Source organism: Malaclemys terrapin, chromosome 5 (assembly GCF_027887155.1).
Source record: "Malaclemys terrapin pileata isolate rMalTer1 chromosome 5, rMalTer1.hap1, whole genome shotgun sequence".
In the NCBI taxonomy this organism is placed as follows: domain Eukaryota; kingdom Metazoa; phylum Chordata; order Testudines; family Emydidae; genus Malaclemys; species Malaclemys terrapin.
The window spans coordinates 110,888,960-110,908,256 of record NC_071509.1 but is presented as its reverse complement, the minus strand read 5'-3'; the positions used below and the strand labels follow the sequence as shown (position 1 = coordinate 110,908,256).

General features: G+C 38.8%; 1 protein-coding gene across 1 annotated transcript in view; it reads left to right on the top strand.

Moving 5' to 3' along the window:
- The window catches only part of CENPE (centromere protein E), an 85,827-nt gene that overhangs the window by 41,110 nt on the left and 25,420 nt on the right, over positions 1–19,297 (top strand). Inside the window, exons 27-36 of the mRNA XM_054028869.1 lie at positions 1,188–1,346; positions 2,686–2,907; positions 4,612–4,770; positions 7,281–7,502; positions 8,696–8,845; positions 9,124–9,345; positions 12,393–12,542; positions 12,823–13,044; positions 18,339–18,539; positions 18,628–18,774. Of these exons, the coding sequence (XP_053884844.1) occupies positions 1,188–1,346; positions 2,686–2,907; positions 4,612–4,770; positions 7,281–7,502; positions 8,696–8,845; positions 9,124–9,345; positions 12,393–12,542; positions 12,823–13,044; positions 18,339–18,539; positions 18,628–18,774 (1,854 nt within the window). The remainder of the gene's footprint in view (positions 1–1,187; positions 1,347–2,685; positions 2,908–4,611; positions 4,771–7,280; positions 7,503–8,695; positions 8,846–9,123; positions 9,346–12,392; positions 12,543–12,822; positions 13,045–18,338; positions 18,540–18,627; positions 18,775–19,297) is intronic.

The window sequence follows — 19,297 nt, the reverse complement described above, 5'->3', positions numbered from 1 at the left end:
AGACGTACCCTTTGACTGCTCAGTTGAGGACAGTACCCTGACCATATCTCTTTTCCTCCCTTTAGGGAGCCCCTATCCCTCTTTGAAAGTTCTTGGAAAGATAGTCAGACAGGTGGCTGCTCAGCACAGTAATGGAGGGGTAGGTTATGCAATTCACCTCCCTCCACTTTCCCAACCCACCTCTGTGACCCAACTCATAAGAACATATTGCTTCACAAAGTTTGGTCTCTGAAACCGAGAGCAACAGAGGAGGTCCCCAGCCAGCTCATGGGGAAAAGATTGTATTCTGGGTACTTCTTGGATCCCAAAAGACTGGTGGGTTTTTTGCCCTGTTCTAGACCTTAGAAAACTAAACTGTTTCATCAATAAATCGATTCTTGTCACTCATCTTCTCTACAGTAAAGTATAAGTGGATGTCAATGAGATGCCATCTATATCATAGCCATCTCTGGGAGATGTAAATGTGGGTACAGTATTACCAGAAATGCAAACCGGCCAACCTGTTTTTAAAAATTGTAATTTTAGATTCTTCCGTTACGAAACAGTTGTCATAATAGAAAAACTTACCTGGTTTATGAATAAATGTCTTTTTTTCCATTAAGAAAAATAAATGGCAATAAAGATTTAATATCTTTAAGAGATTCAAAATATTGACTCTGGCATTGTCACATTCAGTGCCATAAATGAAAGTTAAATAGTTCATCCAATATGCAAATATTGTAGTCTTCGACCTCTCCAAATAAGCTGTTAAAGAATTGCTTTGACTTTTCTCTTCGAATTAAAAAAAAATAAAACAAATCCAACAGCTACAACAAAAGTCTACTCAGCAAGAACAAATAATTGGCTTGAAGGAAGAGTAGAGGCTGCATGAAATGGAGGAATTGAAAACCAATGAATCTAGAAAAGAGTTTTCAGAGCGCTCAAACTTCATGATTGTCAGGAAACAAAAACTGTAGCACAGGAAAGAGATGATCTGAAAACACAAGAGACTCTCCAAATAGAGAGGGACCAGCTCAGAGAGACTATCCAGGAACCAATTACAATAGTAAGAAATGTAGTCCAATTCTAAAATTGTATTAAAAGAATTAAAGTATCTTTATGAACATTGGCATAGTACTTTTTTTTTTTTAAGAGAACACTTAATGTTCACTTTCAACGAATCTTTTTTTCATGTCTTTTGCTTAAAGAATGCAGAGATTCAGGAAGAACTGAAAAATGCTTATAGCTCTCTCAAACAGCATCAGGAAACTATCGAGGAGTTGAAAGGAAATATTTCAGAGAAGGAAACTCAGCTCTCCAAAGTTCAAGAGACGCTAGGGAAAACAATTAATGAGCTTAACCAGAAGGTAAGATGTAACTTATCATATTAAAAATTTGTTTAACACTGCCTTCTGTGTTCTCTGCAGACTTGTATTTAGCAAATTTATGATCTGTGGAATCCTAATTTCAGTTTGTAACTTCACTAAAATATGTCTTTGCCCAACATGGTACTTTGGGTACTTCTGAAAACTGTAAAGGGCATTTTTCTAATATAGCTAACTTCGCAGCTACAAATTGAATATGAATTGTAGTAAATAAGTGTAACTAACAATTTTGGGCTGAAATTGTGGCTCCATATGAGTCAATGTTAAAACTCCCATGGACTTCGCTAGGGGCCCGGATTTCACCCTTTAATATGTGTGACAAGGCTTAGATTTTTTTTTTTTTTTTTTTTTTTCTTAAACTATATGGAGGAAATCTTTTGATGTAGTTCTGGATCAAATGCCTACATATTAGTAAACATTCTTTAAACTATTTTAAAAAGTCCTTTTTGAGCCTCAAACGCTTAGGCTATCATAGAAAACCTCAAGTTTCTAGGAGCTTTTTTAATTCTGATGCATACATCTATTGTGGTAATATGCCTGACAGTAGCGTGTAAAACTATAAACAGGCTTGGATGGATTAGATATTTATCAGTAAATGTCAGTAAACGTCTATTTCACACACAAACCAACAAAAAGTCAATCAAAATTTACAGCTAAGCAAAGTAAGACGAATGCTGCTTGAGAACTTATTACTTTGATTTAAGGATATTTACTTTGTAGATTTTGACGTGATGTTGGCAACTTGTTTTTAATGGTTATAAAGATTTAGCTTTTTGAATCTTGATGTCTGTCATTAAATAACTGTCTGATCCTCCGCACTACTGTCTGATGCATACCCCACAATTTCCTGAAACTATGAACATTTAAATCAGTAAAAATTGAAAAAATGCTTAAAATAAACTTCTGTCAATATAAAAAATAAAAATTGAATTTTTCTAAGCCTAACTATAAACCACTTTCATGTGGCCATAAAATTGGACTGTTGATTTTTCACCCATAAACTACTCAGATAAATCCTATTGAAAACTTTTATTAGGCTGTGATGAAATCTGTCAAATGTTGCTTTGTTTTACTATCAAAGTTTAATAATAAAGGAAATATCTCATTTAATATGGTATAAAAAACACTATTGGTAACAAACCAATGAACTTATCGGTAAATCATTCCTGTGAAGTGTGCACCAAACATGGATTTTTCGTAACAAAATCGGTATATTAGGTCGAAAAAAAACTTTTCTCACTTAAAGTAATCACAGAATTTAATGAAGCTTTTTTGTGTGCTATACCCTTGATGATCATTCCAATTCTTGTTTTCCTTTTAGGTCATTCAGCTATCTGAAAACCTGACTCGTGTTTCCTGTGAACATGACAAACTACTAGCGGAAAAAGAACATATTGAACAAACAATGAATGAACGTATATGTCCACAGCTGCAGGAGATCTCTTCAGTTACTCAAGAGAGAGAGGAGTTTCAGCAAAGTCTAGCATGTGTTAGAGCAGAAAGAGACCAGTTAAAGATGGACATAGAGGAAAACAAAGAGAGGGTACGTTTCAAACCTCTCTTTGGGACTTAAATTTACTTGCAAATGTTCAGAGTGGTTTAAACTGCTTTACAGTTGAATTCCTGAAACTGACTCTTGGCCAGGATAACTCCCCCAATTACCATAGGTTGTGTTTTGCAGTCACCAGAGGGCAATCCAGATTTGACTCTGGCACCAGTGTTTAGGCACGTTCTTCTACCTGTTAACAAATGTTCTTACAACTGTAGAAGTACACACTTAGTTTCTATAACAGCATATAACAACAGTGATTCTGCATTTAACTTTGAATACAACTGTGTAGAATAATCCATGCTTAATGGTAACCGGAGATTTGAGCTCCTGGATAATTCAGTCCAGGTTGAGTTGGATTAGGGGAGAGGTTAGTCCCAGGAAGGAAACCAATTGGCAACACGTTTTTCCCCCCCCTGTAATATTAGAAGTAAAACAATGCCATGATCTCTCAAAGCATAGCATATGTACGCAGCAGATACTGAAGTTGATGCTTTGTTTTATCTGTGATTGTGTTGTACCTGGCTTCATCAATCCTACCTTGTCTGGAAGCAGGTATTAGTGAAAGGCTTCACCTTGCAAGTGATGAAAATCAGATTCTGAAGTTAATGGAAGCAAAATAACAAACTATTTTCTATAAGTTCACTAAACTCTGATCAGAAATAATAAGTTTTAGGGAAACTTACCAAAGACTGAACTGGAATCACTGATTTTAACAGGAATGGGGAATTGGAGTAGCCCGAATATTTCAGTAGGGTAGCAGAGTAGAACTCCTGATGGATATTAATGGCTTCAAGCTTTAAAGTGCTGAGATACTTTTGTACACACAACAGGTGCAAGTGCACAGACCCGAGTAATCAAATTATTCTTCCATTCAAATGTTGATCTTAATAGAACAGCAACTGTAAGTACATATGTACCTGTTCCATGAAGTGTACTGGTGCGAGACTCTTTGCTACTTACCCAGCGTTAGAACATTGAGCTTGAGAAAATTCTTGCTGTGGTCACGGAGCATGGACTCAGCGATCTCTTCTGATTATATTCAGAAAAGGCAACTGAAAGGCAACTGAAAGGCCATCTGAAAGGCAACCTCCTAGTACCCAAATTTACTAGCTTGTCTTAACTGTACATCCATATTCTTATTTGCCTTTTGAAATTGGCAATGATTACATTTCCAGAAAGAGAGCCACCGTGTCCTTCTGGAATCCTTAGAGGTGGGAGGTATTGATAGAGGATAAACTGAATTTTCATGGCTTTCAGATAGCAGACTTAATGGGTATGTTTTCTTTTAGAACCCTTGAGCAGTTGTGCTTACACCTTTTTTATAGTTCCAATTTGATAGAATACAGTGAAGTCTAAGTATCATGTAGTGCAGGGGTCAGCAACCTTTCAGAAGTAGTGTGCCAAGTCTTCATTTATTCATTGTAATTTAAAGTTTCGCATGCCAGTAATACATTTTAACATTTTTAGAAGGTCTCTTTCTATGTCTATAATATATAACTAAACTATTTTATGTAAAATAAATAAGGTTTTTAAAATGTTTAAGAAGCTTCATTTACAATTAAATTAAAATGCAGAGCCCTCCGGACTGGTGGCCAGGACCAGGCAGTGTGAATGCCACTGAAAATCAGCTTGCATGCCATCTTTGGCACACGTGCCATAGGTTGCCTACCCCTGATGTAATGTCTTGTGTTTCAGTCTTTGAAAATTCAGGCAGAAATGGAAAATCTACAGGAGGAGCTGAAATGTCAGAAAGAGCATGCTGATGCCCAGAAGAATGTGATGATAGAGAGAGAAAAGGAGTTGTTGAAGACAGAAGAAAAACTAACAGAAGAAACAACACAACTTAAAGAGAAGGCAAGTACTGTAGCAAGACAGCAAGGACTACTGCCTACCTTTCCTTTCCAGGATAAAGAACACTTACACAACGTACTGGACAAATAGCTTTTTGGTTATCTTTGCTAGTACTAATAACTTCTTATGGGTGAAGTTCAAAAGTCTTTGGCATATTTTCAGGACAATGGGAGCTGGCTGGATGCTGAGCACTCCTGAATATCTGCCTCACAACTGTCTTCATCCTGATACCTTGGATCCTCTTCCTGCTTGCTCCTATAGGAAGATCCAAATCCTGAGCTTGCTGTCAGTCTGTCATGAAAGTGATTGAGATGTCCCCCACAGATGATATGAACTATCGGAACTTGGTTAAGAAGCATAAAAATGAAAATTTATGCTTCTTAGCCCTATATAAAAATATAAATAACTCTGTTGCTTACAAGAAGTTCCAGAGAGAGTCCAAAAATTATGTATAACATTAAACCAGACAAAAGAATGGCCTAATCCCAGGGAAAATATCTTCCTGGTGTTTAAGGACTCCCATCCTGTGTCATCTAGTAGTTTCTATACTGACTGCATCCTCAAAGATAACACTAAGGTTGAAGAAAAGCATAACAAAACTGTAAATTATAGTGCAGGCAATCAGATGCTGGTGCATCAGTGGTCATGCTCACAAAGATGCATCCATTCCTTCAAATGGGAACTTTTTTTCCAAAGGACCTTGTAGAACAAGAGATAGGAAGTACTTAGTACTCATTCTTTTTAAAGGTAAAAATGTCATGGTGCTGTGAGTTAAAAGTGACTGCCTTTTCTCTAGGTAAGGACATTCTGTCAGTAGTGAAGTAAACCTACTTGGCAGCTTCCTACGTGGAATCTGTATCCTTCAGCAAGGGTGATATCTTCTGGTTAGCTCATCAGTGGCCATCTGTTGTTAGGACAATGGACAGGAGAGAAACACTCCAAAAGAGATCAGTTCAGTACAAGACAGTTGAACATGAACTTGGGTATCTGACTCTTTTTTTTTTTTTTTTTCTCCTTCCTTTCGATTCTGAAACTTCATTCCTTCAAAATATGCAGTGGTGTTATATCCTGGAACCAACATGGTTACTAGAGAGAAAAGGTGGGTGAGGTGGTTACCTGAACAATTTTGGGACCCTCCCCTTTCCCCAGGTCCAGTGGCCCTCTGAGTTAGTGGGACCTTTTTCCCAGTAAAAGCGCCTTCACACAGTAATACTCTTAATCTATATTTATTAGCAATTAATCAACAGAATACACATGCCAAGCATTCCAATGATCACCATTCCATAAAGCAGACTGAGTTCTCCTGATGGCCAGTCAGGATTGAATTGTCTGGGCCTCCGGCTTCTGCACAGTATGGTGTCATGCAGTGTATCCAAGTTCTAGCAGCTTGTTCTTGAGCTGTCTCTCAGAGTTAAATTCCAACTAGCTTTTCTTCTGATTCGTGTATATAGTTAAAATGAGTGTTTCTTTTATTTGTACCTTAACCAATTATTTTACTCAAAACGTAGCTATGCAAAAAAAATTAATCAATCATTTTACATAATATGACTATACAGAGGGTCACATGCCTAGGACCTGCCTACTCCTATATCTTTTGCATTTTTCAAAGTTTGTTAAAACATCTCAAGGTCTGCTTATTTTTATGACTTGGTGGTGGGATGCACTCTCAGGGTAGGAATGCTTAATCAGCAGTAGATCGTGACTCCCTGCTCTTTCAAAATATTCTCTCTAATTTCTCAAAATAACCCCTAGTGGGCTTTTTCTCTAGCAACAGCAAAACCTCATAATTTGTACTTACCCTCAAAAGCAACTTCTACCAAGAAACTCTCTCAGACACCAGTAAAATCAGACACCAGTAAAAAATTTTGCTGAAACTCAAGATTTTTTTTTTAACTGTATCTATCCCTGTTAGTAATGCTGCAGCTGACATTTTGTTTTATCTGTCTAAGCCAAGGCCAAATTTTCCTGACTATAGAATTTTTTTTTTTTTTTTCCCTAGTTTATGGTGGCTGAGCATACAAGATGACTCAGGGGTCACGTCAAGTCCAAGTCTGTCCCAACAAAGAAATATCTTTTATTGGACTGACTTCTGAACCTGAAGGACCTGAAGAATAGTTCTGTATAAGCTCAAAAGCTTTTTTTCTCTCTCTCTCCCCAACAGAAGTCAGTCCAATAAAAGATTACCTCACCAACCTTGTGTCTCCCTCAGAATATGGCAAAGACATTAAGTCAAAGAGAAATTTCTTGCCCACTGTGTGTAAATGTTTTTGTTGGGCTATCAATTTTAGTTACATTTCAAAAGGTAATCTGGTGTGGCAACTCAGTTATGTGTTTATAAAGAAAAAGAGAGGTAAAATTTTATTTTTAGACTTATTGACTGAATGCTTACATCTGTTCACCATGCTGTTTCCTGTAACTTTTACTGGAATGGTAAACTTTGGGGGGTACTATTTATATGAACATTTGTAAACCAAACAAAATTATAATATGTATTCCTTGTATGTTTTTAATAGATAGAAAGGTTGAATGAAGAATTAAACCTAGTCTCTGGTGAAAGGAATCAATTGCTGAGTGAACTGAAAGAAAAGACAGAGGGTGAGAATGAACGTATTCAGCAACTGGAGGAACAGAGTTCCTCATTAACAGAGGAAAGAGACAAACTCCAGCACATACTGGAGACTGTTAGAGCAGAGAAGAACAAACTCGAGGTGGACCTTCATGGAAGCATTGAGAAGGTACAGCAAGTGTCAAGTAAAGTGTAAAAATATTTAAAAGTGTTGTGTTTCATTCTTGCAGCCCTCCCGATAGGCCCAAAGGCATCTGACACCAATACCCATGTTAATAGTAATTGTGCTTTTAAGAACTCAATAGTTAGAGATGCTTTCATCTTTATCTAGGACTCTGCCTGGGTGAAAGGATTGGTGGTAACTTAAATGTGTGGTAGGCTTAAGGTATGTAAAATAGTGGAAAATCCATTATAGTGAGACATAGCCTGGAAAATACACTGATACGCTAAGGTTTGTGTTGAAATGATGTTTATGAACACTTCTGTGGCTGCACAGCTTCTCTCCTTATTCATGACCAACAGGTAATGCTTCTTATCTATGCAATTCACCCAGGGTAAAAACAGGAATGATTCTGCAAATCTTTAACATGATAGTAAAATGTTGACCAAAAAGATACAAGAGTTCCTTACATCAGTTATTTCCTGGTAGTGGACATCCCTAGCCAATTGTCTCTAGCAATTGGGATTGCTGGTACTGTGCATCAGTGTCCTATGAATGAGACTCATCAGGATGTGTCTCAAGAATCTTCTTTTGAGGACATGCACTCACTTACCAGATGCAATGCAAAACTAGGTGACACAGCCGACTTTTGCATCTAAAAGTGTCTTTGTGTGCAGGTATAAATAACTAACATACTGACAGCCAATCCAATTGTCACTCCATTCCCTTCCAACTTACTATCGAAGCAAGTCTCACAGGATGGGGATCATGCCTGGAAGACTAACTTACGAAAACTCAAGTACACATCCTTTTAGATCACTTTAACTGCTCTCATATGTGTGTATGAACACAAACATATACATGACCATAATTGGATAAGTAACCTCTTACCTATCATCCTTCCTAGTCTACTCATACTCTTTTCCAGTCACTATCCTTGTCCTCACTTGCCTTGCAAAATTGGCTAGGATTGTATTTGCAAGATGAGTCAATGTCCTTTTGGAATTCCTAGAGGAATTTAGCATGGGAAGTGTCAGCTGAGAATAAACTGAATTTTCAGGGTTTCCAAACAGCAGACTTAATGAGTACTCTGACTTTTCTCTTTCAGAACCCCTAAAATAACCAAAATTGTTTCTTTGTGGTTTGATATTGATAGACTACAGGGAAGTCTCTTAAAGATCATCATGTAATTCTTGTTTCAGTCTGTAAAAATTCAGGCAGAAAGAGAAAATCTACATGAGGAGCTGAAAAAGCAGGTTGATACCCAGAAGAACTTGATGGTAGAGAGAGAAAAGGAGTTGTTGAAGACTGAAGAAAAACTAACAGAAGAAACAACACAACTAAAAGAGAAGGCAAGTGTGATACCAAGAAAGCAAGGACTGCTGCCTAGCTTTCCTTTCCAGGATAAAGAACGCTTATCCAATAAGTTACTTCTTATAATTTTACTAGAGATAAAACTCCTGTTCACTCTACCTATTGTTAGATGGTGTGACTGAATGCTTGCCTGAATTTGTTCACAGTGCCATTTCCTGTAGCTTATTAGTGGTAAATTTGGGGGATACTGTAACTTAGTTTGGATTTTACAAACTTTCATACAAAGAGTATGTATTCTTTTTTTATGTTTTTATAGATAAAAATGTTGAATGAAGAATTAAACCTAGTCTCTGGTGAAAGGAATCAATTGCTGAGTGAACTGAGAGAAAAGACGGAGGGCGAGAATGAACGAATTCAGCAACTGGAGGAACAGAGTTCCTCATTAACAGAGGAAAGAGACAAACTCCAGCACATGCTGGAGACTGTTAGAGCAGAGAAGAACAAACTTGAGGTGGACCTTCACGAAAGCATTGAGAAGGTACAGCAAACATCAAGTAAATTGTAAAAATATTTGTAAATGTGTATTGTTTGATTCTTGTAGCCCTCCTGATAGGCCTAGAGGCATCGGACACCAATACCCATGTTAATAGTAATTGTGCTTTTAAGAACACAATAGTTAGAGATGCTTTCATCTTAATCTAGGGCTCAAAGCCTGAGTGAAAGGATTGGTGGTAACTTAAATGTGTGGTAGGCTTAAGGTATGTCGAACGTCCATTACAATGAGAAAACTTGAAGTTTATACACTGATACGCTAAGGTGGGTTGAAATGATGTTTATGAATACTTCTGCGGCTGCACAGCTTCTCTCCTTATTCATGACTAACAGGTAATGCTTCTTATCTATACAATTCACCCAGGGAGAAAACGGGCATGATTCTGTAAATCTTTAGCATGGTAGTAAAATTTTGACCAAAAAGATCCAATCGTTCATTACATCAGTTATTTCCTGGTAGTAGACATCCATAGCCAATTGTCTCTAGCATTTGGGATTGCGGGTGCTCTGCATCCGTATCCTATGAGTGGAACTCATCAGGGTGAGTCTCCAGAATGTTCTTTTGAGGATATGCACTCACTTGCCAGATGCAATGCAAAACTAGGTGTCACACCCAAATTTTGCGTCCAAATATTTCTTTGTGTGCAGGTATAAACAACTAACATACTGATAGCCAATCAAATTGTCACTCCATTCGCTTCCAACGTACTGTCGAAGCAAGTCTCACAGGATGGGGAGCATGCCTAGAAGACTAACTTACAAAAGCTCAAGTACATATCCTTTTAGATCACTTTAATTGCTCTCAGATGTTTGTATGAACAAAAACATAGACATGACCATATGAGGTCAGACCAATGGCCAGTAGAGGTCAGTATGCCATTTGACAGTGGCCAATACCTACTGCTTCAGAAGAAGGTACAAGAAATGATGATGTAGGGAGCAATTATGGAATAACTTGCCTTTAGGACATGTTTGCTCCTATATCCTGTTGGAGATTAGTTTATCATCTCAAAGCATGAGCAGTTTATCTTCTGTCCAAAATCAGGGTGTAACCACAGTTCAAAGCCTCTTGCTAGAAATGGAAATAATTTACAGGGTAAAGACAAATGTACTGCCTTTCAAGGCAGTTCACATAAAGGATACAGAAAAGAGAGCTGAATTCCTCCACTGGCCTAGAAGGCATTTGTTTGGGCTTGATAGATAGTCAAGAAACATCCATTGCACCTGCAAAAAAGATCAGATCTCTAGAAGCAGGGACCCTTTCTTCATCTGGGTCTGTACCACCTAGTGTTAATAAAATGGGAAGTTGAGCTCAAGAATTTCGTTAGCCTTGGCTCACTGCTGCTTTGTGCTACCTAGACAGAACTCAATCAGGAAACTTTGTTCATTGAACTGGTCGAATTTTGTTTTTTGGCTAAGGAGAAACAAATCTGTTTGTACAGTGCCTAGCTCAGTGGGAGCCTGTCCTGTATATGTTGTTATCAAATAAATAAGTTCTGGTGATCTCAGCTACACTAGTTTCTCTGAGATGGTTGATTGAAGTCCCACAACCAAGAACTATAGAAGGTCGGTAACAGGCCCTAGCAGTGTTCGTTTAGGTAGGCACATCAGACTCCCCATATGGGTAAAATGTCAAGATGATGGATTAGACAAGTGTATGGCTAGCCTCTCTAGTCACTATTACCTCCTAAAGGTATGGTGTAGAATAAGTTCTATCTGTATCAGAACCACACTGCTGTTGTCGTGAGGAAAAGGTCATAGCTCCAGAAACCTTTTGACCCAAGGTAAATTCTTCTTTCCACAATTCCTATGAAATACTTCTCCCATTCTGTTCCAGTCCTTTGCACCCGTTTGGAAGTTTGTGGCATAAGAGGGCCTTCTTAGAGCTCCAAAAATATATATCAAACCTATTGAGTGCATGTGCCAATTGTAGCACGTTGATCTCATTCTATCCAAAATGCCAGGGCCGTGACACTGCTGCAGATGAGAAATTAAAATCCTACACCAGTTGGTATGGATCTGTAAGCATCTGGAAGAACATCCCTGGAATCAGGACTCCCTATATGGAGTCCCTAGTGGCATTTTGGAAATATGGTGGGTCAGAGCATGGTCCGAGGAAGACTTTGCAAAGTGCACTTCCATTCCTTTGTAGAGGCATCCTTTGGTAGGAAGGGGCTACTGGATTCATTCACAAATTATTTCTAAAATTACAAAGCTTTTGCTATGTATGTGGGGCACTTCTATTTCTACCTGTTACTCTACCATAGTGCCTGTTAACCTTCCCACACCATTTCTGGGAATCACTGCTTGCAACTTCCCATTAGTGATGAATAAAGAGAAGTTGTGCAGCAGAATGAGAAATTTCTTATGATATTATCCTGCTAGCAGCTTCTCTCCTTCAACCCAACTGGGTGGTCTGGCAAATGACCGGAGTACAGTTTGTAACAAATTCCATTTAGAAAAATATTTCAGACTTAAACATACAGATGCCATAAAGTTAGTTAATTTAATTTCAAGGTGTTGCCTTACAAATGCTGGTGAGTGAGTTGAAGGCCAAGGCTTAATCCTAGAGCTTCCAGTAACAACGCTGGACTTCCTTCAAATTCCATGTGTAAGAGGTACTATAGTAATGAATTTAGAGAAGCGACTAACAAAATTATCAAGAATTTTTTTTTATCTCTTCTGATACTTACAGAGAACAATTGGATAAGCAACCTCTTACCTATCATCCTTCCTAGTCTACTCATACTTTTTTCCAGTCACTATCCTTGTCCTCACTTGCCTTGCAAAATTAGCTAGGATTGTATTTGCAAGATGAGTCAATGTCCTTTTCGAATTCCTAGAGGAATTTAGCATGGGAAGTGTCAGCTGAGAATAAACTGAATTTTCAGGGTTTCCAAACAGCAGACTTAATGAGTACGCTGACTTTTCTCTTTCAGAACCCCTAAAATAACCAAAATTGTTTCTTTGTGGTTTGATATTGATAGACTACAAGGAAGTCTCTTAAAGATCATCATGTAATTCTTGTTTCAGTCTGTAAAAATTCAGGCAGAAAGAGAAAATCTACATGAGGAGCTGAAAAAGCAGGTTGATACCCAGAAGAACTTGATGGTAGAGAGAGAAAAGGAGTTGTTGAAGACTGAAGAAAAACTAACAGAAGAAACAACACAACTAAAAGAGAAGGCAAGTGTGATACCAAGAAAGCAAGGACTGCTGCCTAGCTTTCCTTTCCAGGATAAAGAACGCTTATCCAATAAGTTACTTCTTATAATTTTACTAGAGATAAAACTCCTGTTCACTCTACCTATTGTTAGATGGTATGACTGAATGCTTGCCTGAATTTGTTCACAGTGCCATTTCCTGTAGCTTATTAGAGTGGTAAATTTGGGGGATACTGTAACTTCGTTTGGGTTTTTACAAACGTTCATACAAAGAGTATGTATTCTTTTTTATGTTTTTATAGATAAAAATGTTGAATGAAGAATTAAACCTAGTCTCTGGTGAAAGGAATCAATTGCTGAGTGAACTGAGAGAAAAGACAGAGGGCGAGAATGAACGTATTCAGCAACTGGAGGAACAGAGTTCCTCATTAAAAGCGGAAAGAGACAAACTCCAGCGCATGCTGGAGACTGTTAGAGCAGAGAAGAACAAACTCGAGGTGGACCTTCACGGAAGCATTGAGAAGGTACAGCAAGTGTTGAGTAAATTGTAAAAATATTTGTAAATGTGTATTGTTTGATTCTTGTAGCCCTCCTGATAGGCCTAGAGGCATCTGATACCAATACCCATGTTAATAGTAATTGTGCTTTTAAGAACACAATAGTTAGAGATGCTTTCATCTTAATCTAGGCTCAATGCCTGAGTGAAAGGATTGGCGGTAACTTAAATGTGTGGTAGGCTTACGGTATGTGGAAATGTCGAGAGTCCATTACAATGAGACATAAACTTGAAGTTTATACACTGATACAGTAAGCTGTGTTGAAATGTGCTTATAAATAATCTTTCGGAAATACTTTGAGGCTGTATTTTCAGGTAGTCACTTAAGTTGCAGAATAGGGCACTATACAGAAGTTAAATTGATTTTAAAACATCCAGTGGGTTTTATATTCACTTCATTTCTTTTCATTTAGTGAATTTAGTGTTTATAAGTGGCAGATGTGTAGCACTAGGGGCTAAAGCACTCTCTTTCATCTACAAAACGCATACTGACCAGGCAGAAGTTTCCCATCACTGTTGTGGAGAGACCATCCTTTAAGATGAGGCTATTTCAGTTTTCATGGCCAAACATTCATTGCAGGCCCTCTGCTGAGATGGCCAATTAGAATAGTTATAGACTCAAGGAGCCCATCTATTAAGCTTAACAAAGAGGAGATTAAAGGGTGAATCAATTAGTTTATAAGTACCTACATATGGAAAAATATTTAATAATGGCCTCTTCAGTCTAGCAGTGAAAGGTGTGACATGATCTAATGGCTTGAAGCTGAAGGTAGACAAAATTTAGATTGGAAATAATGCATTACTTTTTTGACAGAGAGATTGATTGATTTATTTATTGGAACAACTTATCATGGGTCATGGTGGATTCTCTATCACTCCCAAATTTTAAATCAGGATATTTTTCTAAAATATATACTTGGACTTATTTTGGAAGTTTTGTTATGGGCTGTGCTAGACAGGAGGTCAGACGAAATTATCACAATGGTCCCTTCTGGCCTTAATCTATGAATACAAATTGTGTGGATACTATCTGTTCTGAATTAGGGTCAGACCATGGGATAAGTGTTCAGTAATAACTTCAGCTCATTAGTGACATCACCTTGATTTCTGTCAATAATAGCAGGCATGCTGGAATCCTGTTTAGTCTTCTGAGGTGTCCAGTCCACCTAATGCAGTCTATTTTAAGAGTCAGTTGTGCTGTATTAATGACCCATTATGTAGATACTTATTTGCAATGTGTCGGGGGTTTAATTATAATACTGCATTATAAATGTCTTTATTTTTATCAAAATAAAGATATTTTGAAGACCACTTGGAGAGAACACATGATCAATAGGATTAATATGTGACTCAAATCCAGGAACTTCAGGGTGGTACTGATTTATTGTAGGGCCTTGGACAACTTGCCTTGTCCCACTGCCATACATTACCCATCTGTAAAATGGTGATTAGTACTTCACCATATCCCTGGGATACAAGTCAGTCTTGTTTCTTGAACATTTAGCACTTGTATAATTCTTTACATTGTCAAAATATTACTTACAACTGTTTTCCATTGGCATTTTGTTAGTTGAAGATTAAATTAAATCAAAACTAGATTCTTCTTCCACTCTAAAATGGCAGACCAGCCTAGGAAAGCATGCCTGCAGAGAGTCACTGCAGACCCTCAAATCTTATTTGCCAGACTGCTTAGAATCCCATATTCCAGCACTTCACTGCAAGTAACCTACCTTTCTTTCTTGGTCCAAAATCCCCTCAAAAGTCTGACACACTTTATATACTCTTCACACACTTATATTTAACTCAGTCATACCAAGCAGTACAAGAAATCAGTATTTGTTTATCACCTACAGTGCAAAAGGTAAAGCCATTGGTAAGCTTTGATTGGCAGATGGATTGGGTTTGTATAGCATAAGCCTACAAAGCATCAGGAAACAATGGGCAGCAAAGGCTACTGTACAAAGGACATGTAATTCAGACTTAGTGGAAATGATGCAAGGCCACAGTTTGGTTGTCAGGTGCTACAAGGACAACCTTCAAACATCTGAGGTGCCTCCTCAGGTGCAAGGTTCTCTAATCAGTAAATCCCTCATGGCTCTTGAGGGATCACTTCCTAGGTCTTCTTTACACCTCCTTCCCCTTCTCTCTCTCCCCCCCCCCCACCCCCCCGTACACAAGTATACAGTAACTCCTCACTTAACGTTGTAGTTATGTTCCTGAAAAATGCTACTTTAAGCGAAACAATGTTAAGTGAATCAAATTTCCCCATAAAAGTAATGTAAATACGGGGGGTTAGGTTCCGGGGGGGGGGGGGGGGGGGAGGAATTTCGCCAGACAAAAGACCTTTTTCTTTTTCTTTCTTTCTTTCTACACGCGCACACACATACACAGTATAAGTTTTAAACAAACAATTTAGTACTGTACACAGCAATGATGATTGTGAAGCTTGGTTGAGGTGGTGGAGTCAGAGAGTGGGATATTTCCCAGGGAATGCCTTACTGCTAAATGATGAACTAGCATTCACCTGAGCTCTCAAGGGTTAACACGTTGTTAATGTAGCCTCCCACTCTACAAGACAGCACAAATTGAGGGAGGGGAGACAGCATGGCAGAGAGAGACAGAGACACACTGTGTGTGAGAGAGAGAGATGCGCATTGCCCCTTTAAGTACGCTGACCCCACTCCAAGTACACTGCCTTTTTAAGTAGATCAGCAAGTTGAGACAGCATCTGCTGCCAGCAAGCTTCCTCCATTCTGAGCCCTGTCGTGTCCCTCCCCTGCTCTGTAGAGAGACGGTGTTTCCGCCCTTGTCCCCCCGTTCCTTTACCCCAACGTTAGCACCCCTCTTCCACCCCCTCCTTTCCCCACTTGCACAGCAAGCAGGAGGCTCCCGTGAGCAGTTCCAAGGCAAAGGGCAGGAGCAGCACGTGGCAGTGGGAGGAGGGACCGCTGAACTTCCCAGCAGTTGATAGCCTGCTGGGTGGCTGCTGCAGCCACTTAGGGGAGCTGAGAGCTGATAAGGGGGCTGCTGGTCCATCCTGGTTCCAAGCCCCCACCAGCTACCTCCAACGGGGCGCTCTTTCTGCAAGCAGTGGACAAAGCAGGCAGCTTCAAACAACGTTATAAGGGAGCATTGTGCAACTTTAAACGAGCATGTTCTCTAATTGATCAGCAACATAACGAAACAACTTTAACCGGGATAACTTTAAGTGAGGAGTTACTGTACTTCCTTGTGAAGGCAAAAATATACCAATGTTAATGGCAGGTCAATACATTTTTGTATAGCTCTGTTTTTACCCATTCAAATTTGAGAAGGCAGTGTGAAGAAAATGTGATTTTTGTCTTTCCTGCTTCAGGCATTTCAAAAATCTATTAATCACGTTGTCACAGTGCCACAGTGGGTCACAGCTGAGAGTGCCAGATTCAGGACAAACTGCTGAGAAATAGGGCAGACTCACCCGAAACTGATGGTTATTTTATCATAAGTTTTTTTTGTTTGTTTGTTTTTTTCAAGCCTGTAACAAAAGTAAACTTCTGTCTCATCACACTGGTTAAAAAGAAGTCAGAAAGGCAGTCTCCTTAGGCATCTCAGCCCTTGTCTTGTTACGCTAACCACTGGATTTTATGATAAGTGGTTACTGAAAGTCAGTTTTATCTAATATAATCTCAAGAGATGAATCATTTGGCTAGGTCAGTATACAATTCAGTTTTGCCCAATAATCATGCTGCCGCCAATCCTTTAGTAACTAAAATCTAAAGGTTTATTAATAAAAGAAAATGAGAGTTTAAATAATAGATCATATACATTCAATAATTGCAATATCCTTATATCAGATTTGTAGCAGTGATGTTAGACTGCTGACTTGTAAAGTTTCTCTGGCAACTTCCAAAAGATTGGAAGGTCCTCAGTCCAATGTTGTAAATCCACAGTCCGGAGAATCAGGTTAGGAAAGAGGCAAAATGGAGTTATTCCCTTTGCCATGTGCCTGGAAACTTTCCGTTTCAAACAAAGCTCACAGCCCAGTCTGTAGAAAGTTACTGGCACAAGGTGGAGTCCAGGGTCACATGAGTATATCACATGTCCTTGCAAAGCTTGATGACTCAGGGGGTAGCCATTGGCCCTTTGGAGGCTGAGCAAAAGTTTCTTCTATGGGCAGAATGAGTTTCTTCTATGGCCCATTGAGAGCAAAGTGTCTTTGATGGGCCATGAAACTCGACTAGTCCATTCACAATGTGCTGACTAGACTGGATATAAACTACCTTGTGGGTGTTACCTCCAGGAAAAAAAAGACAGTTGTGATACAGGTACATGGCCAATATTCATACTTCAGATACAGTGATAACTGGATTTAAACGGGATCATATTTAGCAAGTCGTAACTTTTCCATTAACACCTTATATGACACACTTTGTACAAGATTCGTTGCAATTGTCTAACAGTGGTAGCATCAATGATATACATGGTCTCATTTCAATCATATAGCATCACACAGGTACTCTGTTGCCTGGTCCACACTAACCCCCCACTTCGGACTAAGGTACGCAAATTCAGCTACGTTAATAACGTAGCTGAATTCGAAGTACCTTAGTCTGAACTTACCGTGGGTCCAGACGCGGCAGGCAGCCTCCCCCGTCGATGCCGCGTACTCCTCTCGCTGAGCTGGAGTACCGGCATCGACGGCAAGCACTTCCGGGATCGATCCCAGAAGATCGATCGCTTACATCTGGACCAGGAAGTAAGTATAGACGTACCCTATGGGAGGACTAAAGAGCCAGGAGTCAAAGCAACACTTGTATAGCTTATCCATTCACTTTTTTGCCTCTTCACTTCCATTTTGACCTGTAACATTCAAGCTATTCAACTTGTGCTGTCTCCTCAGGTGAGACAAAACTCACAGAATAGTTTTAAATTTGTAGTGGCTTCTTTCAATGGAATATCTGGTGTAGATAGGCCAATAAAACCAACTATAAACATCAATACCATCACCTACCTCTCCTTCTCCTTTCTTATTTCCTTTCATTATTTGTTCTGAGTTTGCAGTAGATGAAGATCCACTACACTGAAGGTTAGTTGGTTTTTTTGGTTGGTTTTTTAACCTCCTCTTCACTGGTGACCCAAGTCAAGATTTAAGTCTAGGTCTTAAAAGGTGGTGTTGGATGGGTGTTTGTATGAAGTAGTTGACAAAATTGAGTGAATACTCTAATACTGAAAGTATACATAATTGGACCAATTCATAGTAATATTGTTTAACTGTTTCTGTAGGTCAACCAGTTAACTGAGGAATTAAACAGTGTTTCGCATGAAAGACACCAGTTAGTGGCTGAAAGAACTAATCACTATCTCCAACTTCAAGAACAAATTTCATCAATTAATCAAGAGAAAGATGAGCTCCAACAAATACTTGAGGGTGTAAAGTCTGAGAGAGACCTGCTCAAGACTGAACTGCAAAAAAATATTGACATGGTTTGTGTCCCAAATACTATTAGATATTAATAGAAGTCATATTACTGTAAAATTAGTTTTACTTAATACTTGTGCATGTATTTTTCAGTGCACTGAAACAAATGCAAAACTTAAATGTGCTCTAGATGAATTGAAACAGAAGAATCTGAATGATGTGGCAGTTCAGGCAAACCAACCAGATGACACAAAACTGAGACATGCAGATAACATGAAAGCAAAAGCCTTGGAAGTAAAGGTAAATATCAGCTACATAGGTAACTGATGTGTGAAACTATAGAACTGTTCATTCCCTGGTACAATTCTAGAGCAGTATCTTTGTCTATCTACTACATAATTAAGGTTAAGATTTTGTCACTTTTATTTTTAGTGAAAGTCACAGGTCATGGACAATAAACAAAAATTCACGGGAGCCCATGACCTGTCTGACTTTACTAAAAATAACCAGAGGGTAGGGATCGGAGGGGCAATATGGCCACAGAGGGGGAAAAGGGGTACGTGGCCCTGACTGCAGCCAGGGACAGTTGAAGCCAAAAGTCAGAGGTCCAGTAAATTTACTGAATCTGTGACTAAATTGTGTCCTTAAACATAATGTATAATTCTTCAAGTGTTTGCACATGTCCATTCCAATGTAAGTATGTGCATGCCTGAGTACAGTTGCTGGAATTATTTCCCCTAGTGATATCTGCCAGTGCCGTCTAGTGCTGCATGCTCATAGCGCCGAAATAAAGGACCCTGCTGATCTACTCCCATCCGTTCCT